The following is a 22055-nucleotide window of genomic DNA, read 5'->3' on the forward strand; positions in this document are numbered from 1 at the left end:
ACTATACATAGTTTGTGTTTTTGCTTTTTCTATTCAACATTAGACAATTACCATTTCTTCAGGTTATTAATTTTCAACAGCATGTATAAGAAGGAGATGACATCTTAGATCACAAAGAAAAGAATAGAAACAAACAATGAAAAAAACCCTTCTACACTTTAACTCCAGCCTCCCCACATTTTGAATGTTTGTTGTCTCACTTTACATATTTTCCTATTGCCTACCTCTTAACAGGTTTCTGTAGCTATTATTGTTTTTGATAGATTTGTTTTTAGGCTTCATACTAGAGTTGTGAGTGGATCGCATACCATAATCACAGTACCAGTATTACACTTCTGAGATTGTGTACTTAATTTTACCAGTGGATTTTATATCTTCAAATCTTTTCTTTTTGCATGTTAATTTTTTTTCTTTCAGGTTGAAGTTTTCCCTTTAGCATTTCTTGTAAGATGTTCCTGATGGTGGTGTATTCTCTCAGCTTTTGTTTGTCTGGGAAAGATTTTATTTCTCTTTCATATTTGAAAGATAACTTTGCTGAATACAGTATTTTTGGGTGGCAGGTTTTTTTCTCTCCATACTTTGAAAATGTTATTTTACTCCTTCCTAGGCTGTATGGTTTCAATTGGGAAGTCTGTTGCCAGACGATTTGGAGCTCCTTTATATGTATGTTATTGGTTTATTTTCTCTTGCTGCTTTTAGTATCTTTTCTTTGTCCTTGACCTTTGAGAGTTTTGATTATTATATGCCTTGGGGTAGTATCATTTGGGTCGAATCTGTTTGGTGGTCTCTGTCTTTCCTGTACCTGAATATTTATATCTTTCTCAAGTTTTGGAACATTTTCTGTTATTATCTCTTTGAATGAGATTTCTATCCCTTGCTCTTTCTTAACTTCCTCTTGAACACCAGTAATTATTACATTTGGTCCTTTGAGGTAATTTTCTATATCTCAGAGGTGATCTTTGTTCCTTTTTATTCTTTTTTTTTTTTTTTTCCCCTGTGTATTTTCAAATGACCTATCTTTGGGCCCACTGATTCTTTCCTCTCCTTGATCCATTCTGCTGTTGAGAGCCTCTAATGAATTTTTTAGTTTAGCAAATATATTTCTCGGTTCCAAGAGTTCTCTTTGCTTTATTTTATTATTTCAATCTGTTTGTTAAATTTCTCTGATAAAGTTCTGAGTTGTTTTTCTGTGTATTCTTGGAGATTACCAAGTTTCCTTAAAATTGTTATTTTGAATCCTTGGACAGACAAATCACACATAGCTGTCTTGTTAGGGTCAGTCACTGGTTCCTTGCTTTGTCTATTTGGGGCTTGTTTGATCTTGTTTCTTGTGGATGTATGGCTGTGTCTTTGCATTGAAGCATTAGTTACTTATTCCGGTCTCCTCTGTCTGGCTTGTTTTGGTTTTTATTGAATATGTTTGCTTAGTGATTCTTTTTTATTTTTAAATTTCTTTTTTCCCGTTAGGTCACTGCCCCTTTTCCAGCCCTAGATGGCACCTTAAGCCCAGGTTTGCCTCAACTGTAGTAAATCATGAGTGTTGCTTGTCCTGAAATGGGGAGGTCCTAAAGGGGATATCCTAACAGTGTGGGAAAGCTGCATAGGGGTTCATGCCCAGGGGAACTGTGGAACATACATCCTATACTATATTATTGCTGAATAGCCACTCTGATTTGGCATCTCCTTTGACCAAGTTACAGAGCTGAATTTCCTGGCTGAGGTTGGTAGTCCTGCCTCCCCCCATTGTCTCTGGCTTTCCTCATGGATATTTCTCCCTTTGGGCACTCGTGATGCTCCCTGTGGTTTGAGGCAGGGGCAAGTTTCCTGACAGGGAACTCAAGATGGAGGGAAGCTGGTTGTCCACCTTGATCTCACTTTTTGCAGTGTAGAAACGCACGTGGTGCAGGGCAGGTTGGGGGAGGCTCATTGCGGATAAGGAATTCCGATTCTCTTATCATCTTTTCAGAGTTTTTTCACTTCTCTGTGTCCCTGGGAACTATCTTATCCTCATATTTGAGTTAAGCAATATTATACTGGTGCTAATCTCAGCACTGTATATTCGTTTTTAGTTTTCTGTGGGGGAGAGTGAAGGGAGTTTGCTTCTGCACTGCCACTTTGGGACCAGAAATGCAGATTCTCTTAATCCTTTGTTTCCATATTGCTTGTCTCTGTTTTTTTTTTTTTTTTCCACCCTGAAATCTAAGTTCCTCAGCTCCAAGAAATAGACAAACTGCAAATCACTGTGAGAGATACTTGAATTTACGTATTACAACCTCGTTTAGACATATTCATTTTCAAAAGCCTTCACAGGTGTGGCAGTTGGACTGTTGTGACAGTTGTGTTCCCCTTTTTCTATCTGGCTTATTAATACCTATTGAAAAATGGGGCTATTTCTTGGTTGGACTAAGATATCTGGTTATCTTTTGGAAAAGTTTATCATTAATTTTTTTTATAGTTAATAAGGCTATGTAAGTAGCAATCTATGAAAGTCAATTAATAAATAATGGTGAGCATGTAAGATTCTGTTATGTAGTCATGCTTTATGCATCCCTAATTGTTGGTTGTCATTTTGTAAAAATAAGAGCAATAAACTACAAACTGATTCTTCTGTTGTATCTTTGCTGTCAGTGAAATTAATGTAGCCTTGTGGTATTGAGCCAGATGAGAAAGGTAAGAAAAGAAGGCAGAATCCAATCACTCAGTAAAGAGATTTAGTTGAATCTGTGTATGGTGTATAGGATATCACCAATTCAAGCTAGGCAATTAAAGGTTGTGTTAACAGGCTACTTAAAAAATTGAAGATATGTTTAATATATTGAGTTGTGAGAAAAGTTATGGGCTTGAAAGGACTTATGGGTTAACTTTGCTTGTTAGTCAGATTGAACTCTCCCAGAAGCCCCTAGGTCCTGTGACCCTGTCTTGACTCTCTGACTGATAATCCATGTCCGTACACCATATCTTGGTAAGCATATTACCTATAGTTTTGACATATATCTATTAGTATTAACATTTTTATATTAAGTTTAGGAATAAGTTTTTTAAACCATTGTAACATTACATGTGTATATTTGTGATTAAAGGTTTTTGAAACCTTTAAGGAAAACATATTATAGAATCTGCCATGTTAGCTTTGTGATTTTAATTTGAAATGTTTAATTCAAATTGAATGTAGGCTATATATTAGCTACGATTATGTTTGGTTGTGAGTAAAGGAAACCCCCCCGCCCCAGTAGTTTAAACAAGATAGTTTATTTCTCTTTCACCTAAGAGTTTAGAGGCAATCCATTCACTACTGATGTAACAGTTCTAGTCCACCAAGTCCTCAGGAGCCAGGGTTTTTTTCCACTTCATTGTTATACCATACATAGGAGGATTTTACTATGAAAGATATAAAATAATTAGGCTAAGTTTCTAAACAGTGTTAGAACATTTAAGATAATTGTATTTATTCCATTTATTAGTTTGGCTTGTTAAATTTATGAGAGTTGCATGTATATTTTGGTTTTTAGGTTTGCAAGGCTATCCTGTCTTCCTGCATTTGAAAGGCTTGATATAATCAGATTTAATTGATTTGTGAATTTAGTTTTAAATGTTTTAGGAAACTTAATTTAGCTAGCTTTATAATCGAAGATAATTGTTTAGGGAGTTTAATCTTTAATGAGTTGATTGACTATGAATAAAAGAATATGTGGAAGTAATGGTTTTTATTTTTCTACTGAAATTATAAATTTTGTGCTAAGTAAGATTTGTGAGATGAACTTAAAGGCTTGTAAAAAGTTTGAAAACATACAACTTTAATTAATTAAATATTAAATACAAGTAATGGTAGGTAACCATTTTTATATAATAAAGTCTCACCTAAGTTGACAATATAGAAACTAAACAGGAGATAAAATAACATGCACATGCAGTTGAAAGTGCTAAAGTTATTTTTAAAAAAATTTTTAGATGTACATTTTATGTTGTCAAAGAAGAGCAAATAGTCTTTTTAACATTTGCAAAATATCTTTCATTAAACATTGACAAGCTTAGCTCTTTGCTTTTATGAGATTCAAATGAAAGATTAACTCTTTCAGAGGTAATTGTGTTGTCAAATATATTAGCCATATATACAGAGAGAGTTGTTAAGACATGAATTAGTTTATATTGGTTTAAGTCCAAAGGAATTGCATATGTGTGTAAAGATAAAACCTTACTAATTACATAGGCTTTTTTTGGGGGAATGGCTTTCATTAAAAAATGCTGTCTTCATACCTAATGTCCATTAGCTACTTCTTTGAAGGCTAGATATCATTAAAATGCCTGTGTTTAAAAATTATTTTGAAATATCATTACTGTCTTAATCCATTTGTGTTGCTGTAAAGGAACCTGACACTGGGTAATATGTAAAGAAAAAAGATTTATTTGGCTCACAATTCTTCTGGCTGGAAGATTGGGCATCTGGTGAAAGCCTCAGACTGCTTCCACTCATGGCAAAAGGCAAAGGGGAGCTGGTGAGAGAGGAAGCAAGAAGGAGAGGGGAAGGGGCCAGCCTCCTTTTAACAGCCTGCTCTAGTGGGAACTAAAGAGCAAGAACTCACTCATTACCTCAAGCATGGCACGAAGCCATTCATGAGGGATCCCTCCCTATTACCCAAACACCTCCCATTAAGCCCTACCTCTAACATTGGGGAATCAGATTTCAAGATGAGGTTTGAAGTGTCAAATATCCAAACTATAGTAGATAATATTCCAGATCTTTGGATATTTGTTTAAAAAACTAAATTATTTCTCGAATTTTAACTTAGGTGTTTTGGCATTTGTTTAGGAAGGGCTATCTCAGATACTGAGTAAAACACATTTAAAGTTTCCTTCTTTTGTAACCTCCTGTGGAATGGAGAAGATTTGCAAACCATACATCTGATAAGGGATTAATATCCAGAATATATAAGGAACTGAAATACTCAATAGCAAGAAAACAAATAACTCTACTGAAAAATGGACAAAGGGCCTGAATAGATATTTCCCAAAAGAACACATATACATGTCTATTAGGTATATGAAAAAATGTTCAACATCAGTAAGTTATTAATCAGTGAATATGTGGATAGAGAAAATGAGTTATATGTACACAATGGAATACTACTCAATCTTAAAAAGAAAATCCTTTCATTGTGACAAAATGGATAAAGCTCGAGGACGTTTTAAGCTCAGTGAAATAGCCAGGCAAAGAAAGACATACTGTGTGATCTCACTTATATGTGAAATCTGAAAAAATAGAACTTGTAGAATCAGAGAGTAGAATGGTGGTTACCAGGGGTTGCGGAGTAGAGGAATGGAGAGATGTTGGTCAAAGGACTCAAAGTTTCAGTTAGATAGGAGGAATAAGTTCAGGAGGTCTATTGTACAGCATGGGGACTATAGTTAATAATAATATGTACTTGAATATTGCAGAGAGAATAGATTTTTATATGTTCTCACCACAAAAAAATAAATACGTGAGGTTAATAGCTTGATTAAATTATTCCACAGTATATACATATATCAAAACATCACTTTGTGTATCATAACTATACATACATTTTTTATGTGTCAATTAAAAAATGATAAAAATATCATTGCTTTTTCTTTAGATAAATGATGGTATTTTTCTTCAGTAATAATATTGCCTTTATCTATGTCATGATTTTAAAGATATCAGTATATAAAAACCAAAAGTTTTAAAGCTATCAAGTTAGTGAGGTGCTTTTGTTGAGTTGTGAAGTTTTCCTTTGTACCAAAGGCCCCTATGACAAGATCAAATCTTATGCTTCCCTTTGTAGGATTAATTTTGGTTGCAGGTTTAGTCTGTCTAGTGATTGTATGGTTAGTGTCTGTCTCTCCCATCAACTTTATATTTCATGAGTAAAGACACTGTATCTGTTTTTCTTTGCCATTATATCCCTAGCACCAAACCTCGTGTCTGGCGTATACAGGCATACCTCAGAGAGGGTTTAGTTCCAGACCACCACAATAAAACAAATATCTCCATAAAGCGAGTTTTTTTGTTTCTCAGTGCATGTAAAAGTTATGTTTATATTGTAGTCTCTTGAGTTGTGTAATAGCATTATGTCTAAAAATATGTATATACCTTAATTAAAAGATACTTTATTGCTCAAAAATGCTAATGATCATCTGAACCTTCAGGAAGTCATAATCTTTTTGCTGATGGAAGGTCTTGCTTCCATGTGGATGGTTGCTGATTGATCAGGGTGGCAGTTGCTGAACGTTGGTGTGGCTGTGGCAATTCTTAAGATAGGACCACGATGAAGTTTGCCACATTGATTGAGTCTTCCTTTCATGAAAGATTTTTCTGTAGCATGCAGTGCTATTTGAGAACATTTTACCCACAGTAGAACTTCTTTCAAAGTTGGACTTAATCCTCTCAAGTTCTGCTGTTGCTGTATTAACTAAGTTTATGGAATATTCTAAATCTTTTATTGTTGTTTCAATAGTGTTCATAGCATCTTCACCAGGAGTAGATTCCATCTCAAGAAACCAGTTACCAATCCATAAGAAGCAAATCCTCACCAGTTCAGGTTTTATCATGAAATTGTAACAATTCAGTCTCCACTTCTAATTCTGGTTCTCTTGCTATTTCTACCACATCTATTCACACATAAAATATGTAAATATGTTATCTTTTATTTTTGCTTGTTTGTGTTTTTATTATAATTTATGTTTATTTACATTCTGCGGTTTTACCTCGGTTTTTTTTTTTTTTTTTTTTTGAGACAGAGTCTCACTCTGTTGTCCGGGCTAGAGTGCCATGGCATCAGTCCAGCTTACAGCAACCTCAAACTCCTGGGCTCAAGCAATCCTCCTGCCTCAGCCTCCCGAGTAGCTGTGACTATAGGCATGCACCACCATACCCGGCTAATTTTTTTTCTATATATTGTTAGTTGTTCAGCTAATTTCTTTCTATTTTTAGTAAAGAGACGGGGTCTCGCTCTTGCCCAGGCTGGTCTCGAACTCCTGACCTCAAGCGATCCTCCTGCCTTGGTCTCCCAGAGTGTTAGGATTACAGGCGTGAGCCACTGTGTCCGGCCGGTTTTACCTCTTTATTATACAGTTTTTCGTTAGATAAGTTTTTTCAGTATTAAAATAATTTTTCATTTTTATGCTTTATACCTTTTCCTCTCAAAATGAATTGGGTTTAGGTAATTTTTGTAACCACACTTGTATAAAGGCCATACGGAAGCCAGTGTTTTGTCTTTGGCTGTACATCTATTTATTTGCTACTATATTATTATTTATTTTATTTTTTTTTTGAGACAGAGTCTTATTCTTTTGCCCAGGCTAGAGTGCAGTGGCGTCTGTATAGTTCACAGGAACCTCAAACTCCTGGGCTCAAGCAATCTTACTGCCTCAGGCTCCTAGTAGTTGCCAATACAGGCATACGCCACCATGCCCGGCTAAATTTTCTATTTTTAGAAGAGATGTGGTCTCACTCTTGCTCAGGCTGGTCTTGAAATCCTGACCTCAAGCAGTCCTCCGACCTCGGCTTCGTACTCCGCCTATTTGTTATGATGTTCTATTTATATTTTTAATTGGCTTTTTTTATATTGGTAATCGTAATTTGTCGTAATATTTTTATGTCTAAAGTTTTTTGTTTCTTCACAATATACCCATTAACAAACATTTTAGCCACTATAACAAATGCAGTTTTACGTTTAGCCTTTGTCATATGGCTTAGGTATCTTTTTCCTTCCCAGTATGTCACTCCTCCTTTGTTAACTTGCTGCTAAACACTCTTCCTTTGTCACTGCCTGAGGCCATGTATTGCTAGTGAGTTTTAAGTTCCAGCTCCTGAATCCCTTGTACTTGTAGCTCACTAGTGCTGCTTAAAAATCAGGTTGAGATTTTTAGAAGCCAGGACTAATAGAAGAAAATCATTCTTATACATCATATAAATATGAGAAAGCTGGAAATGTCAACTATAAACAGAAAGATTGGGAATAACAAATCTAGTTAAAAATATGTCAAAACAACAAAAAAGTCTACTGCAATTTAAAGATTCATTAATTATAGAGTAACTTGGTGTATTGAGGTACTGTTAAATTGTTTCAGGGAACTTCTCTGGGCATCATCAAGCAGTAGAAGAAAACCTGTTCCCATATTAGCTAACCTTACAACTGTGTGTTATGTTCTTATCTTATATGTATGTTGGAATAACCTTAAACCTGCTGCTGTGCTTTGGATATGTGTGTAGAAAGAATAGGGGAATGAGGAAGAAACAGACCTTGACTCAAATCCTTACTACTTATCTTGCTAGCTATTTAACTTTGGACAGATTAGTTTAATTTTCTGATCTTCATTTACTCTACGTGAAGTATGTCATGTGAATAGTTCATATATCATATGAAGACAACTTATACAAGGTCACAGCTAGTAAGTGACTAATTTCTTATATTTTACTAAAAATTCCTGACTATCAAATAAGAGTGTGGAGATTTCCTTTAATATCTATTTACTTTTGAGTGTTCAACTATTTACAAAATTGTTTTGGCCGTTATGTAAACTTATGTTTATGAGCATGTGCTATACTAAACAAGAGGAATATAGTATTTAGTTGGTAGGGCAGCACAGAGGCATAAAAAGATAAGCAATCATGCAGGATAATATTTGCTAAGTGTCAGATGCAAGAGGAAACAGTTATGGAAAGCTGGTTTGGAGGCTGCCATGGGAGAAGGGGATTTAGATAAGCAGAGAGGAGGCTGAGGATAACCTTCCAATTTCCCCAGCTGTAATATGGAGATAATTACTTGCCTCATAGGAATGTTGTAAGGATTCAGTGAAATAAGATATTTAAAGTGTCTAAATAAATATAGTGCTTTGTGACATTATTGTTATTCTTCTAGACCAAAGGTAAGTGGTTCTTCTTTCCTCTTTTAAATTTTTCCTTCCTAAGTACCTGAGAACTTGGACCTGATGCATAGTTTTCATCTTAAATACCAACTGGTTTCCTAGAACATAATGTTGAAAAAATTCTTAGGTCATACCTGGTTTTTTTTTTTTTTTTTTTTGAGACAGGGTCTTGCTCTGTTGCCTGGGCTAGAGTACAGTGGCATCATCATAGTTCACTGCAACCTCAAACTCCCAGGCTCAAGTGATCCTCCTGCCTCAGCCTCCCAAGTAGGACTATAGGTACATGCTACCATGCCCAGCTAATTTTTCTATTTTTTGTAAAGACAGGGTCTCATTCTTGCTCAGGCTTCCCTTGAACTCCTGGCCTCCCAGAACAGGTAGGGTATTACTGACCTCTCCTGGGTACCATTATTTATTGGTGGAACTACTTTGTCTCACCCACCCGTATGAAGTTCTCCTGAGAGAACAATAATGGATGTTATTGATCTGATTTCTCATAAGAAAGGCCCCTTGGTTTCAGAAAGAAAGGAAGGAATAGAAAAGTAAAGGTGAGAAAGTGAAATTGTAAAATTTGCACTAGATGTCCTCTCCTACTTTCTGAACATTTTTGTATGTTTGAGTGCCTTTTCATTAACATATGGATAAAGGCTCATTTTTATAAAACTTATTAATCTTTTTTATTTTACTTTACTCTGTGTTTATCCTTTAAAATTTATGAAACAAGGTTGTATATTCATGATTATACTGTCCTCGTTTTAAAAAATGGATTTAATGCCTCTGGTTATATGGTTTCAAGTTATTTTTTTTTAGACATATATTACTGAATCTTGGTGTTCAACTACACTTAAAACTCTTCCTTTATTTTTGGAGCCAGGTAACAGAGTAAAAGGTACAGAGGTTTCTCAGGCTCATTACCAATACCAAATAAATGGTAACATGTACTACTTAGTTGATTCATGAACAATGGGATTCCTATAAAGGGAAGATCTGATTCTAGATTAGAGTTATCCTTGAAACATTTAATGATGTCAGTTTTAATATAAAGATGTAAAGTAGCCTTTTTCCTTTTTACCTAGCTCTTCAGTTTGACATGGTCACAGTGGCATTCATTGTAGCTTACCAATTAATTTATAGTACAAAAGCAGTCCCTAGATCTGTTTGAAACCCACTGGTGACATAAAATAGATTAATTAAATTCACACCTGTTAGAAATGATAGAACTTTGTTGTAATAGAGTGAGGAGGATGCAGTAGAATGTCATTCATTCTGAGTGGCATTGTGGCAACTGAAATAGTTTGACTTACAGTATGAATCTTTTATGCCTCAATGCATGAGCTCTCATGAAGATATGAGGAGATTGGAAATAATGATCTGTATCATGATACGTTCAGCTAAAGACAGTCAAAAAGCTATTATTCACAGGATAGTGGAGTCCAAAATTTCTATGCAAACTTTTGACCATTAGTACTATAAATTTTTCTATTAAGTTCATGGAGAGGAATTGCTGTACGTATATATATTTTTTGATTCTAAGGCAAAGAAACTAATTTGTACCTGTAATCATCAGTTGTTGTTCATAATCTTTCTCCATTAAATAAAAAATATGGCATCAGACTATGCCAACATTTCATTTCTGGTAATTTTATTAATAAATTAAAGCAAAATGCTTTTAGGCCGTATTAATTTTGTTTACTGTTATATAAGAAAAGGTAATGAATAATGTGCCTATAATTGTCTTTTTAATGTATATGCTGTGCATTTTTGGTTCAGGGTGCTTTCTTCCCTGTTAAATTTTGCATATCCTTCTGCAGAGGACATGCTAATCTTCTCTGTATCATTCCAATTTCAATATATGTGCTGCTGGAATGAGTACCTGTTAAATTTTGAAGAGACATATTTGACGTGGTGATCAATCTGCTCACATTTTTTCTGAGCTTTCAATTTGTAATTTTCATTTATTACCTAGAACAAATACTTAAAGTACATATTTTCTTTTTAAAAATTTATTATTTTTAATTGACACATAATTGTACATATTTATGGAGTATAATGTGATGGTTTGATATATGGGTACATCCGTGTAATGATCAAATCAGGGTAATTAGCATATCCATCACCTTAAACATTGTCATTTCTTTGTTGTGGGAACATTTAAAATATTCTGTCTATTTTGGGATATATAATACCTTACTGTTAACTGCAGACACCTGACTGTGCAATAGAACACCAGCACTTACTCTTCCTTTCTAATTGTAACTTTGTAAGCATTGACCAAACTCTCCTCATTCTCCTGCCCACCCCCACCTTCCCTAGCCTATGGTAACCACTGTTCTATTCATTACTTCTACAAGATCAACTTTTTAGATTCACCTCCCATGGTTGGCTTCCCCACTATGCAGGACCACTTGTTCCTTCTAGGGCAGAGAGCCATGTGCTCTTACACTGGGGTCACAGCCTTTCTTCTGGGTCTTGGTTTTGAGAAATTGGGGCCATGGTGCTGCAGCTACCTGTGTGAGTGTGGTGGAATGAGGGCAGAGATTCGTGGAGGGAGAGTTGCAGTGGCTCTTAGTACCCGGAGCAGGACACACTCTAGCAGTGGCCTCAGTTTCAAGATGGCACTGTGCTGTAGCAGCTTGCATCATGGGGGTGGGAAGTGCACAATGTGGGTTCCTACTCCATACTTGCCATATGCAACATGGGTTCTAAGTATAATTGGGCAACTCTGTGCCAATACATTTGAAAATTTTGTTGAAACAGGCACTGCCTAGAAAAATATGTATCACCAAAGCAGACTTAGAAAGAAATAGAAAATTCAGATTATGCCATATGTTTTACACAACTGGAATCAGTAGTCAAGATCTTCCTACCACGGAAGTAGCAAGCCAACACTCAAGGATCTAATAATTCCAGTCTTACAAAATGTATAATATTTCTCAACTAAGTTTATGAAGCTAGTAAAACCTTAGAAGGATAGAATGAAATGGGAGCATCATAGACCAGTCTCCCTAAATAACTATGTAAAAAAAAACTTATGTAAATATTAGTAAACCAATTTCAGCATTGTATAAAACAACTATATTATGATTAAATTGACTTTAAACGAGGGAAGCAAGTTTGGTTCAACATTAGAAAAAAATCTGTTGATGTAACTCACCATTTTAGCAGATCAAAAGTGGAAAAGCATATGATAATTCCAATTCTTTAATCTGTATGCATGTGTAACTGAAGAAAATAGAAAGTAAAAAATAGCACAGACCATGATGGAGAAAAGTTATTACTTTGAAAATTTAAGTTGGATGCTTTGGGAAGGATTGACAAAATTACATGGAAGAAAAATACTGCTTTCAAAATTAGGTATGGAGAGATTGAGCTAATTAAGTTTATTCAGAAGGAAACCAGAAAAGCACACTCATTTACTGATCTTTTTATGAAGGACCATGACCTTTTCTTTCAGTAGGGATTCAGTGAATGGAGTTCAGCAATGGATTTATTTTTGTAAGCCATGCCTATATGCTTTGTCTACAGTTTTCAGTTTCAGTCTCTTTGTAGAAGAAGAAGAACCCAAAGAACATGTGGTGAGATCTGAATATATGATACTGCTAGGTTTTATGTTTTTTCCCTAAACTTGAAGCTTAGTACTTATCCAAATTGCATTAGAGAGTTTCTACTATAGTTTGTTATGGTGGAGAAGTAGGATATGGAAGCAAGAATAAATGGGGATGTGGTTGCATAGATAAAAGAAACTATGTTTTATAGTTACCTTTACATTTAAATTTAGGGGGTACAGGTTGTTCTTTGTTACATGGCTGAATTGCATAGTGGAGAAGTCTAGGCTTTTAATATACCCGTCACCTGAATAGTGTACGGTGTACCCCATAGGTAATTTTTCATCCCACACCCCTCTCCCCCTTCTGACGTCTAATGTCCATTAAGTCACTCTGTATGACCATGCACACCCATTGCTTAGCTCCCACTTATAAGTGAGAACATGTGTTATTTGGTTTTTACTTCACTTAGAATAATGGCCTCCAGTTCATCCAAGTTGCTATAGATGATATTATTTCATTCTTTTTGATGGCTGAATATTATTCTAGTGTGTGTGTGCATGTGTGTGTATCACATTTTTATCACATTTTCTTTATCCACTCATCCATTGATGGGCACTTATGTTGGTTCCATATCTTTGCAATTGTGAATTGTCCTGTGATGAACATATGGGTGCAGGTGTCTTTTTTACAAAAACACTTCTTTTCTTTTGGATAGGTCCCTAGTATTGGGATTGCTGGATCAAATGGTAGATCTGCTTTTAGTTTTTTGAGTAATCTCCATACTGTTTTCCATAAAGGTTATACTAATTTACATTCCCACCAAAAGTGTGTGAGTGTTCCATTTTCATTGCATCCCTACCAACATCTGTTGTTTTTTGACTTTTTAATAATGGCCATTCTGACAGGAGTAAGGTGGTATTTAATTGTGGTTTTAATTTGCGTTTTCCTAATGATTAGTGATGTTGAGCATTTTTTCATATGTTTGTGTTTGGCCGTTTGTTTCTCTTCTTTTGAAAAATGTCTGTTTATGACTTTTGCTCATTTTTTCATGGGGTTATTTGTTTTTCCTTGCTGATTTGTTTGTGTTCCTTATAGGTTCTGGATACTAGGCCTTTGTCAGATGTATAGCTTCTGAATTTTTTCTCCTATTCCACAGCTCGTCTATTTACTCTGTTGATTATATCTTCTGCTGTGCAGAAACTTTTTAGTTTAATTAAGACCCATTTATTTATTTCTGTTTTTGTTGTATTTACTTTTGCAGTCTATAAATGTGTGTTAGGCCTGTTTGTTCTAGAGTCCTGTTTGAGCCCAGTGTTTCTTTGTTGAATTTCTGCCTTGATGATCTATCTAGTTCTGTGAGTAGAGTGTTGAGGTCCCCCAATATTATGATGTTGCTGTTTATTTCATTTGTTAGATCTAGTAGTATTTGTTTTATGAATATGAGAGCTCTGCTATTAGATACATATATGTTTAGGATCATTACATCTTCTTGTTGAATTACTCCCTTTATCATTATGAAATGACCATCTTTTTTTTACTGTTGATTTAAAGTCTGTTTTATTTGATATAAGAACAGATACTCACTCCTGCTGACTTTTGGTTTCCATTTGTATGGAATATTTTTTCCTTACCTTTACCTTGAACTTTTGACTCTTTATGAGTTAAATGGGTTATTTGGAGATAGCAGATATTTGGGTTGTGTTTTTTAATCCATTCTGTCAATCTATATCTTTTAAGTGGGGCATATAGACCATTTACATTTAATGTTAATTTTGATAAGTGAGATATTATTCCATGTATCATATTGACTATTACCCAGTTGCTTTGTATTCTCCCTTATGTTATTTTGTTATGTTGTTTTGTAAGAGCTGTCAGTTTTTGCTTTTGAGTGTTGTTATAGTGATGAATATCGACCATTCTTTTTGGTATTTAGAGCACTTTTTAGCCTTTTCTGTAGGGCTGGTCTAGTGGTGACAAATTCCCTTAGTGTTTGCTTGTATGGGAAAGGTTTTATTTTTCCTCAGTTATGAAACTTAGTTTTGCAAAACTTAGTTTTACAGAATTCTTGGCTGACAGTTATTCTGTTTAAGAAAACTAAAGATGGGTCCAGGCGCGGTGGCTCACACCTGCAATCCTACCACTCTGAGAGGCCGAGGCGGGAGGATCACTCAAGGTCAGGATTTCGAGACCAGCCTGAACAAGACCGAGAGCCCGTCTCCACTAAAAATAGAAAGAAATTATCTGGACAACTAAAAATATGTAGAAAAAATTAGCCTGGCATGGTGGTGCGTGCCTGTAGTCCCAGCTACTTGGGAGGCTGGGGCAGAAGGATTGCTTAAGCCCAGAAAATTGAGGTTGCTGTGAGCTAGGTTGACGCCACAGCACTCTAGCCTGGGCAACAGAGTGAGACTCTGTCTCAAAAAAAAAAAAAAAGAAAGAAAGAAAGAAAGAAAGAAAAGAAAACTAAAGATGGGATTTCAATCCCTTCTGGCTTGTAAGGTTTCCATTGGGAAGTCTGCTGTTAGTCTGATGGATTTTCCTTAGTAAGTTACTTGATGCTTTTTGTCTTGAAGCTTATAGGACTTTCTCCTTTGCTTTAGCTTTGGCCAGAGTGATTACTGTGTGCCTTGGTGATGTCCTATTTGGAATGAATCTTCCAGAAGTTCATTTACCTTCTTGTATCTGGATATCTAAATCTTTAGCAAGACCAGGGAAGTTTTCCTCCATTATTCCCTCAAATAGATTTTCCATGTTTCTTCCTTTTTCTTCTTTTCCCTCAGGGATACCTATCATTCTTATTTTTCAGAGTTTTGTATAATCTCACATTTTTTGGAGATTTTGTTCATTTCTCCTGATTCTTTAAAAAATTTTTTTTGACTGGCTAGGTTAATTCAAAAGCCTTGTCTTCAAGCTCTGAAATTCTTCTGCTTGATTTAGTCTGTTGTTAAGACTTTCTACTGTATTTTGAGATTTCCTAATTGACTTTCATTTCTAGAAGTTTTGTTACGCTTTTTAAAAAATTATCTATCTTTTTTTGATTTTCCATTCATGTCCTGAATTTTTTTTTTTTTTTTTTTTTTTTTGAGACAGAGTCTCACTTTGTTGCCCGGGCTAGAGTGAGTGCCATGGCGTCAGCCTAGCTCACAGCAACCTCAAACTCCTGGGCTCAAGCGATCCTACTGCCTCAGCCTCCCGAGTAGCTGGGACTACAGGCACGCGCCACCATGCCCGGCTAATTTTTTCTATATATATTTTAGTTGTCCATATAAGTTCTTTCTATTTTTAGTAGAGACAGGGTCTCGCTCTTGCTCAGGCTGGTCTTGAACTCCTGACCTTGAGCGATCCACCTGCCTCGGCCTCCCAGAGTGCTAGGATTACAGGCGTGAGCTACCGCGCCCGGCCATGTCCTGAATTTTATATATGTACATTTTGTGTGTGTGTTGGTTTTCTACTTTCTCACTGATCCCATTGAGCTTACTTGCAGGCTATATTTTGAATTCCATTTCTGACATTTCACAAATTTCCTTTTGTTTGGAGTCTATTGCTAGAGAATTAGTGGTCTGTGTTATCCTTTGGGGGTGTTGAGAGCTCCTGTTTTTTCATATTGCCAGAGTTCTTGTGCTGGTTCTTTTCTTGTTTGGATCCTCTTCCCTCAGCTCAAAGCGGATAAATTTGAGATTCACCTGTTTTCCTCTGCTGGGAACTCTGCTGCTCAGTGTAGAAATGGAGAGATACACTACCTTTTGGCTCATGCAGGTAGGTACCTACTGTGATGTTGCTGGCAGTTTGGTTCAGTTGGCCCTCAGACCCTTGGGATAGTGTTCAAATGCCAGGCATGGTGGACTAGGTTAGGTAATCCCCCAGTCCCAAGTCTCTGGATGGCATGCTTGAGTCCTGGAGGGACGAGACCAAGACTGGGATGGCAAACTTGCTGTCAGACGCTGGCTGTGATAGTGAGGGGTAGAGTGATCTCCTGCTCTAGAAGAATGCTCAGGCAGGAGAAGGGTGGATATACTGTGAGCTTGCTACAGGAGGGGCAGGTCCCTCTTGATGAGATTAGCAGAGGGAGGTATCTGTGGGATGCACACACTGTTCACACCTCTTCTCTCAGCAGTGACAGTAGCCTCTGTCCTCCAAGGGCACAAAAGCACCCATATTTCCAGCTCCCACCCTGACCCATCTGCAGTGGAGGTGGTAGGGGCAGCTCAATCTGCTGTGTGCAGATTTACCAGAGTGACTATGGGCTGTGGCTGAAATGCTTTGGCAGGGGATGTGTGGTTGTGTCAGGGACTTGCCTCTATGGTGGGTGGTAGCTTTAGTCCTTGGGGAACACGAAAGCACTTACTGTGGCTTCTTAGAGGGAAGGGCACACACACAACCTCCATGGAATCCTGGATGTGACAGGTGCTCTAGCTGCTCCCAAGTCCTCTGACTTAATTTTCCCTGTGGAACTCTTGCCAGTCCTAATCATAAACAGACATGGATGCCTCTGTAGCAGTGGGCAGAGGAGGGGAGGGGGAGGAGAAGGCCCTGAATGGTGGGGAGCTAGTGTCCTGTTACCCTTTGTCCTAAGGAGCCCTTTGGTGTGCTACACTCTCCCCTTGGCTGGAAGTAGCCTGTCCTGAATGCCCAAGCTCCAGGAGACCCACAGTTCCTCTGGGACCTACTGGTCTCCCAAGGCTGCTACAGACTGAGTGGATGCTAGGGGAATGTTGGTTGTGGATGCAGTGATGTAGAAACCCAGGGGCTGAGATTCCTGGGTTGGGACAGGTACAAAAACACTGCCTGTCCATGAAGGGAGGGAAATGAGCAGCACCCTCTGTGAAGTGCCTGGGCATGGTGGGCAGAGTACTCTTGAGGATATGTGCCCCTGTGCAAGCCTAGACCTGTTTGTTCCACAACTCACCAATACCAAAAGCTCATGCTTGGGAGCAGAGGTGACTGTGTACCCAGCATCAGCTTGTTGGAGGAGGGAAGGTCCCCATCTCCACATCCTTTCCTAGGCTGTCTAGCTTCAAACTCCCAAAATGGCACTTTGGGCCTGTGACCAGAGATGGTGGGGCCCTTTCCTGGCAAGCAGCATGGGCAAGATGTTGGGGGAATGCCATGTACTTGCATCTTGGTCTTACCGCGGTCTGCAGCAGTTGGGTAGGAATCATCCTAGATGTGTGTAGAAGCGCTTGAACTCCCTTGTCCCTTCTGAGCTGAGTGCAGCTGGTCAGCCTGAATTCTGGCTGAGGGAGGGGTGCGCCCTGGCTTCAAACTGCCCAAATGGTGCCCTGGGCCTGTGGCCAGAGGACATGGAACCCTTCTCAGACAGGCTGGACTGGCAGGAAACTGTAGGAGTACAATTAGCTTGAGGCTCGGTCCTACAGCAGCTGGCTGCAGGATGGTGGGTACCATCTCAGATGTGTGCTGGAAAGCCTGGTTTCTCTGCCCTTCCCTAGCCAAATAGGGGGTGTAGCCACATCAAGCTTAAACTCAGCCTGTGGTCTGGGCACTGCCCAGTGTAAAATTCACAAAACGGCACCTTGGACCTGTAACCAGAAAGGCTGGGGCCCCACCCAGGCAAACAGCATCGGCGTGAAACTGTGGAAAATGCTGTCCGCTCATGTCTCAGTCTCATCTGCAGCCCACAACAGGGCAGTGGAGACCTTCCCAGGGATGCATGGGAGAGCCTGGGCTCCTCTATCCCTCGCAGTGGCTGCAGGCTCGCCTGTGGTTCCTTAGCTTCTAGGCTTTCAGAATGGTGCATGGCTCAAGCTGCTCCAGCTGGCTCAGATGCCTGTGGGATTCTGGGTCAGTTCTCTTTGTGCAACAATGTCTCTGTGCAATCTCCAAGCAGCTCCCTATGTTAGGCCGGAGATATGCATGGTTTGGGGGCTTCTCTTTCTTGTAGCCAAGGTCGTAAAAGCTTGTCTCAGAGAGTGGAGCCCTGGGGGCTTCTCTCAAATTATTTCACCACATCCAGTAGCTTCTCCCAGTTATTTGACCCCAGCCTGGCAAATTGCCCTGAAACCCTCTCCTTACCCACTTTTGGTGCTTCCTGTCACTTCCCTGGTAAATCCTAACATTCTCTCCTAGATGGTCTGTTCAAAATGTGAAAATCTGCTTACTATTCTGGTTCCTCTCTGTGGAGGAGGCATATACTATCTGTGTCTAGTCATCCATCTTAATCCTATTTCAACCATTTTTTTATTATGTAAAGTATATATATATATTTTTTGTACTTGACTATAAGCAGTATATTGCTTTTCTCTGGAGATTAATGCAATTTCTCTTTTTTAAATTTTTTTTTGGGGGGGAGGGGAGGAGGGGATGATTAATGCAATTTCTTGTCTCAGATTTCAAGATAGAATTTTTCTGCTTTTTTGGATTTTCATAATTTTCCAACTATTTAAGGGAAAAAAGTAGCACTTCAGTGTAGGAAGAACTGATAAGATGTGTGTATGCATGCAAGTATACACATACATATGTATACATACTAGATAAGCATATATATGCAATTTATATATTTATATGTCTATGCATATAAATAAAATTGATGGATAAATTACTTATTGAGGTTTTTTAAAGAAACGTATCTTAAAATTGTAGATGAATTATTTCTTAATAAAAATGATATCTCAACTATTTTTAGATGTCGCATCTATTGGAACTTTTAGCAGTATGCTTGGTATAATGTTTAAACTGTTGCTGATTGAGGTGAATTAGTTGAAAGTTACATTGTAGCAGCATGAGTAGCCTATTTGTATTTCTAACTTCACATTCTTTGATAAAAGGCTGGAAGGATAGATGGGAAAAAGGGAGATGTTGGTCAAAGGATGTAAACTTTCAGTTAGACAGGAGGAATAGGTTCCAGTGATTCATTTCACAGCACGTAGACTATTGCTAATAATCAGGTATTGCAAGTATATTTCAAAATTACTAAAAGAGTAGATTTTAAATGTTCTTACTGCAAAGATGGGATAAGTAGGTGAGGTCATGGATATGTTAGTTAGCCTGATCTAATCATTCTACATTGTATATATGTATCATAACCTCATATTGCAATATATGCAATTTTTGTCAATTAAAAAATAGTAATAAATATTTTTAAAAGACAAAAAAGTCAGAATGTTTGTTTATAATGATTTACACTTCTAAAATATAATTTTTTTTCTTATTTCAGGCAACCTAATGAGGCCTCTTTTGAATTATGGTATTGCTTGGTGAGCATATATTTTTACTTTGTGCTACTTTTAAGAATAATATTGATTAATTTATACAAATTAGTTGTATTTTTGGATTACTGTTGCAGTATGTCTATGGGCTTCCTGATTGAAGAGACTGCACCAGTCGTTTGGAGAGGCCTTATGGTCATGTCAGCCATTGAGAAACTATTGAGGCAGGTAAGATGATTGCATTAAATGTCATTTTGTCATTGGCAAAGCTGAGCATGCATTTGCTGATTGGAGAATTGTGAAAATTTGCAGTCAGATTTGAGTTGTTTTACAAGGGAATCAGTTGATGGGATGAATGCATAATGAGTAGTGTGTCATCTAATGAGTTATGTGGCTCCAAGACCAAATTTCACTGTTACATGATTTAATCTTTCCCATTGCTTATGAGTACTAAAAATCCTAATGTCTTATTTATTTTTTTTTTTTTTTGTTGAGACAGAGTCTCCCTTTGTTGCCCAGGCTAGAGTGAGTGCCGTGGCGTCAGCTTAGCTCACAGCAACCTCAAACTCCTGGGCTTAAGCGATCCTACTGCCTCAGCCTCCCGAGTAGCTGGGACTACAGGCATGCGCCACTATGCCCGGCTAATTTTTTCTATATAGATTTTTAGGTGTCCATATAATGTCTTTCTATTTTTTTAGTAGAGACGGGGTCTCGCTCAGGCTGGTCTCGAACTTCTGACCTTGAGCAATCCACCCGCCTCGGCCTCCCAGAGTGCTAGGATTACAGGCGTGAGCCACCGTGCCCGGCCCCTAATGTCTTATTTAATATTGTTTTGTTGCCTTGTTCTGTCTGCTGTGAGAAGAGCAAATCATTTTATAAGTAATTTGCCTTCTGTAGATTTTATGGTTAATCTCGTTGTGACCAATTGAATTATAAGGGTAGTGTAGAAATTTTTCAGATATAGGAAGAAATTATATAAGTCATGGTACTTGTGGTTTAAAGTTAATTTAGAAAAAAGTGAAATTTTGGTTTATTCTGAGGATATACAGTTATATATTTGCATATGTAACATTTGTCCAATCAATTTTAACTTATTTTCTTTTTTTTTTTTTTGAGACAGAGTCTCACTCTGTTGCCCAGGCTAGAGTGAGTGCCGTGGCGTCAGCCTAGCTCACAGCAACCTCAAACTCCTGAGCTCAAGCGATCCTCCTGTCTCAGCCTCCCGAGTAGCTGGGACTACAGGCATGCACCACCATGCCCGGCTAATTTTTTCTATATATATTTTTAGCTGTCCATATAATTTCTTTCTATTTTTAGTAGAGATGGGGTCTCGCTCTTGCTCAGGCTGGTCTCCAACTCCTGAGCTCAAGCAGTGTTCCTGCCTCAGCCTCCCAGAGTGCTAGAATTACAGGCATGAGCCACCTTTTATTTTTATATGTTAACCTTGATTTTTGCATATTAACCTTGAATTCTCTTACTTTACTAAATTTCTATGTTTTAATAGTTGTTTAATAGCTTTCTTAGTGGCTTGTATGCACAAGTTGATGTTACGTGCAAGTAGAACAGCTTCATGGTTCTTTTCCAATCTATTCCTTTCACTTCATTTTCTGGTTATTTTATTGTACTGGCTAATACTGCCAGTATAATATTGAACGGAAAACAGAAGTTGAGAGTAGACATCCTTGTCTTCATCCTGCTGTTGGTTGAGGGGAACACTAAATATTTTATTATTAAGAGTCACTAATGCCCTCTGTCAGGTTGAGGAAGTTCCTTCCTGTTTCCTTGTTTGCTGTGAGGTTTTATTGTTAATGGGTGTTGAATTTTGTCAGATGCTTCCCCCTCTATTGACATGATCATGTAGATTTTCTCCTTTACCCTGTTAATGGGGTAATTTACATTGATTGATTTTGCTGATATTAGACCAACCTTACATTCCTGGGATAAATTCTTCTTGGTCATGATATTTTAATTACAATAAGTAATGTTGTAATTACAGTCATCCTGTCCCTTGGTGCATGGGTTATTTATTCCAGGACCCACATGGATACCAATCTATGAATGATTGTGTCCTATATATACTTTAAATTATTTGTAGGTTACTTATAATAACTAATACAGTATAAATGCTATGTAATAGTTGTTATACTGTATTGTTTAGGGAATAATGACAAGATAAAAATGTCTGTACATGTATAGTACAGATGCACCCATCCTTTTATTCCCTGAATATTTTCAGTATAATTGGTTGAATCCATGGTTGTGGAACTCATGGGTACGGAGGGCCTACTATCATTTTAATATATTGCTAGATTCAATTTGCTAGTGTAGGTATTTTGATAGGATTTTTGCATTAGTATTTATGAGAATGTTGATTTGTAATGTATTTTTTCTGTAATGCCTTTTTCAAATGTATGAGAACTAACTTGGCCTCAAAAAATGAGTTGGAAAGTATTTCTCT

General features: G+C 37.3%; 1 protein-coding gene and 1 non-coding gene across 3 annotated transcripts in view; one reads left to right on the forward strand and one right to left on the reverse strand.

Annotated features, from left to right (window-relative positions):
- Nucleotides 1-22055, forward strand: part of NUBPL (NUBP iron-sulfur cluster assembly factor, mitochondrial) — a 211222-nt gene that overhangs the window by 61750 nt on the left and 127417 nt on the right. For both annotated transcript variants that reach the window (XM_069464071.1, XM_069464075.1), the window contains exons 5-6: nt 19606-19645; nt 19735-19825. In XM_069464071.1, the coding sequence (XP_069320172.1) occupies nt 19606-19645; nt 19735-19825 (131 nt within the window). The remainder of the gene's footprint in view (nt 1-19605; nt 19646-19734; nt 19826-22055) is intronic.
- LOC138381078 (U6 spliceosomal RNA) lies at nt 10653-10759 on the reverse strand. The gene has a single exon (XR_011233022.1). It is a non-coding gene; the product is annotated as a U6 spliceosomal RNA (small nuclear RNA).

The sequence above is a fragment of the Eulemur rufifrons genome, chromosome 2 (genome assembly GCF_041146395.1).
Source record: "Eulemur rufifrons isolate Redbay chromosome 2, OSU_ERuf_1, whole genome shotgun sequence".
NCBI classification, from domain to species: Eukaryota; Metazoa; Chordata; class Mammalia; order Primates; family Lemuridae; genus Eulemur; species Eulemur rufifrons.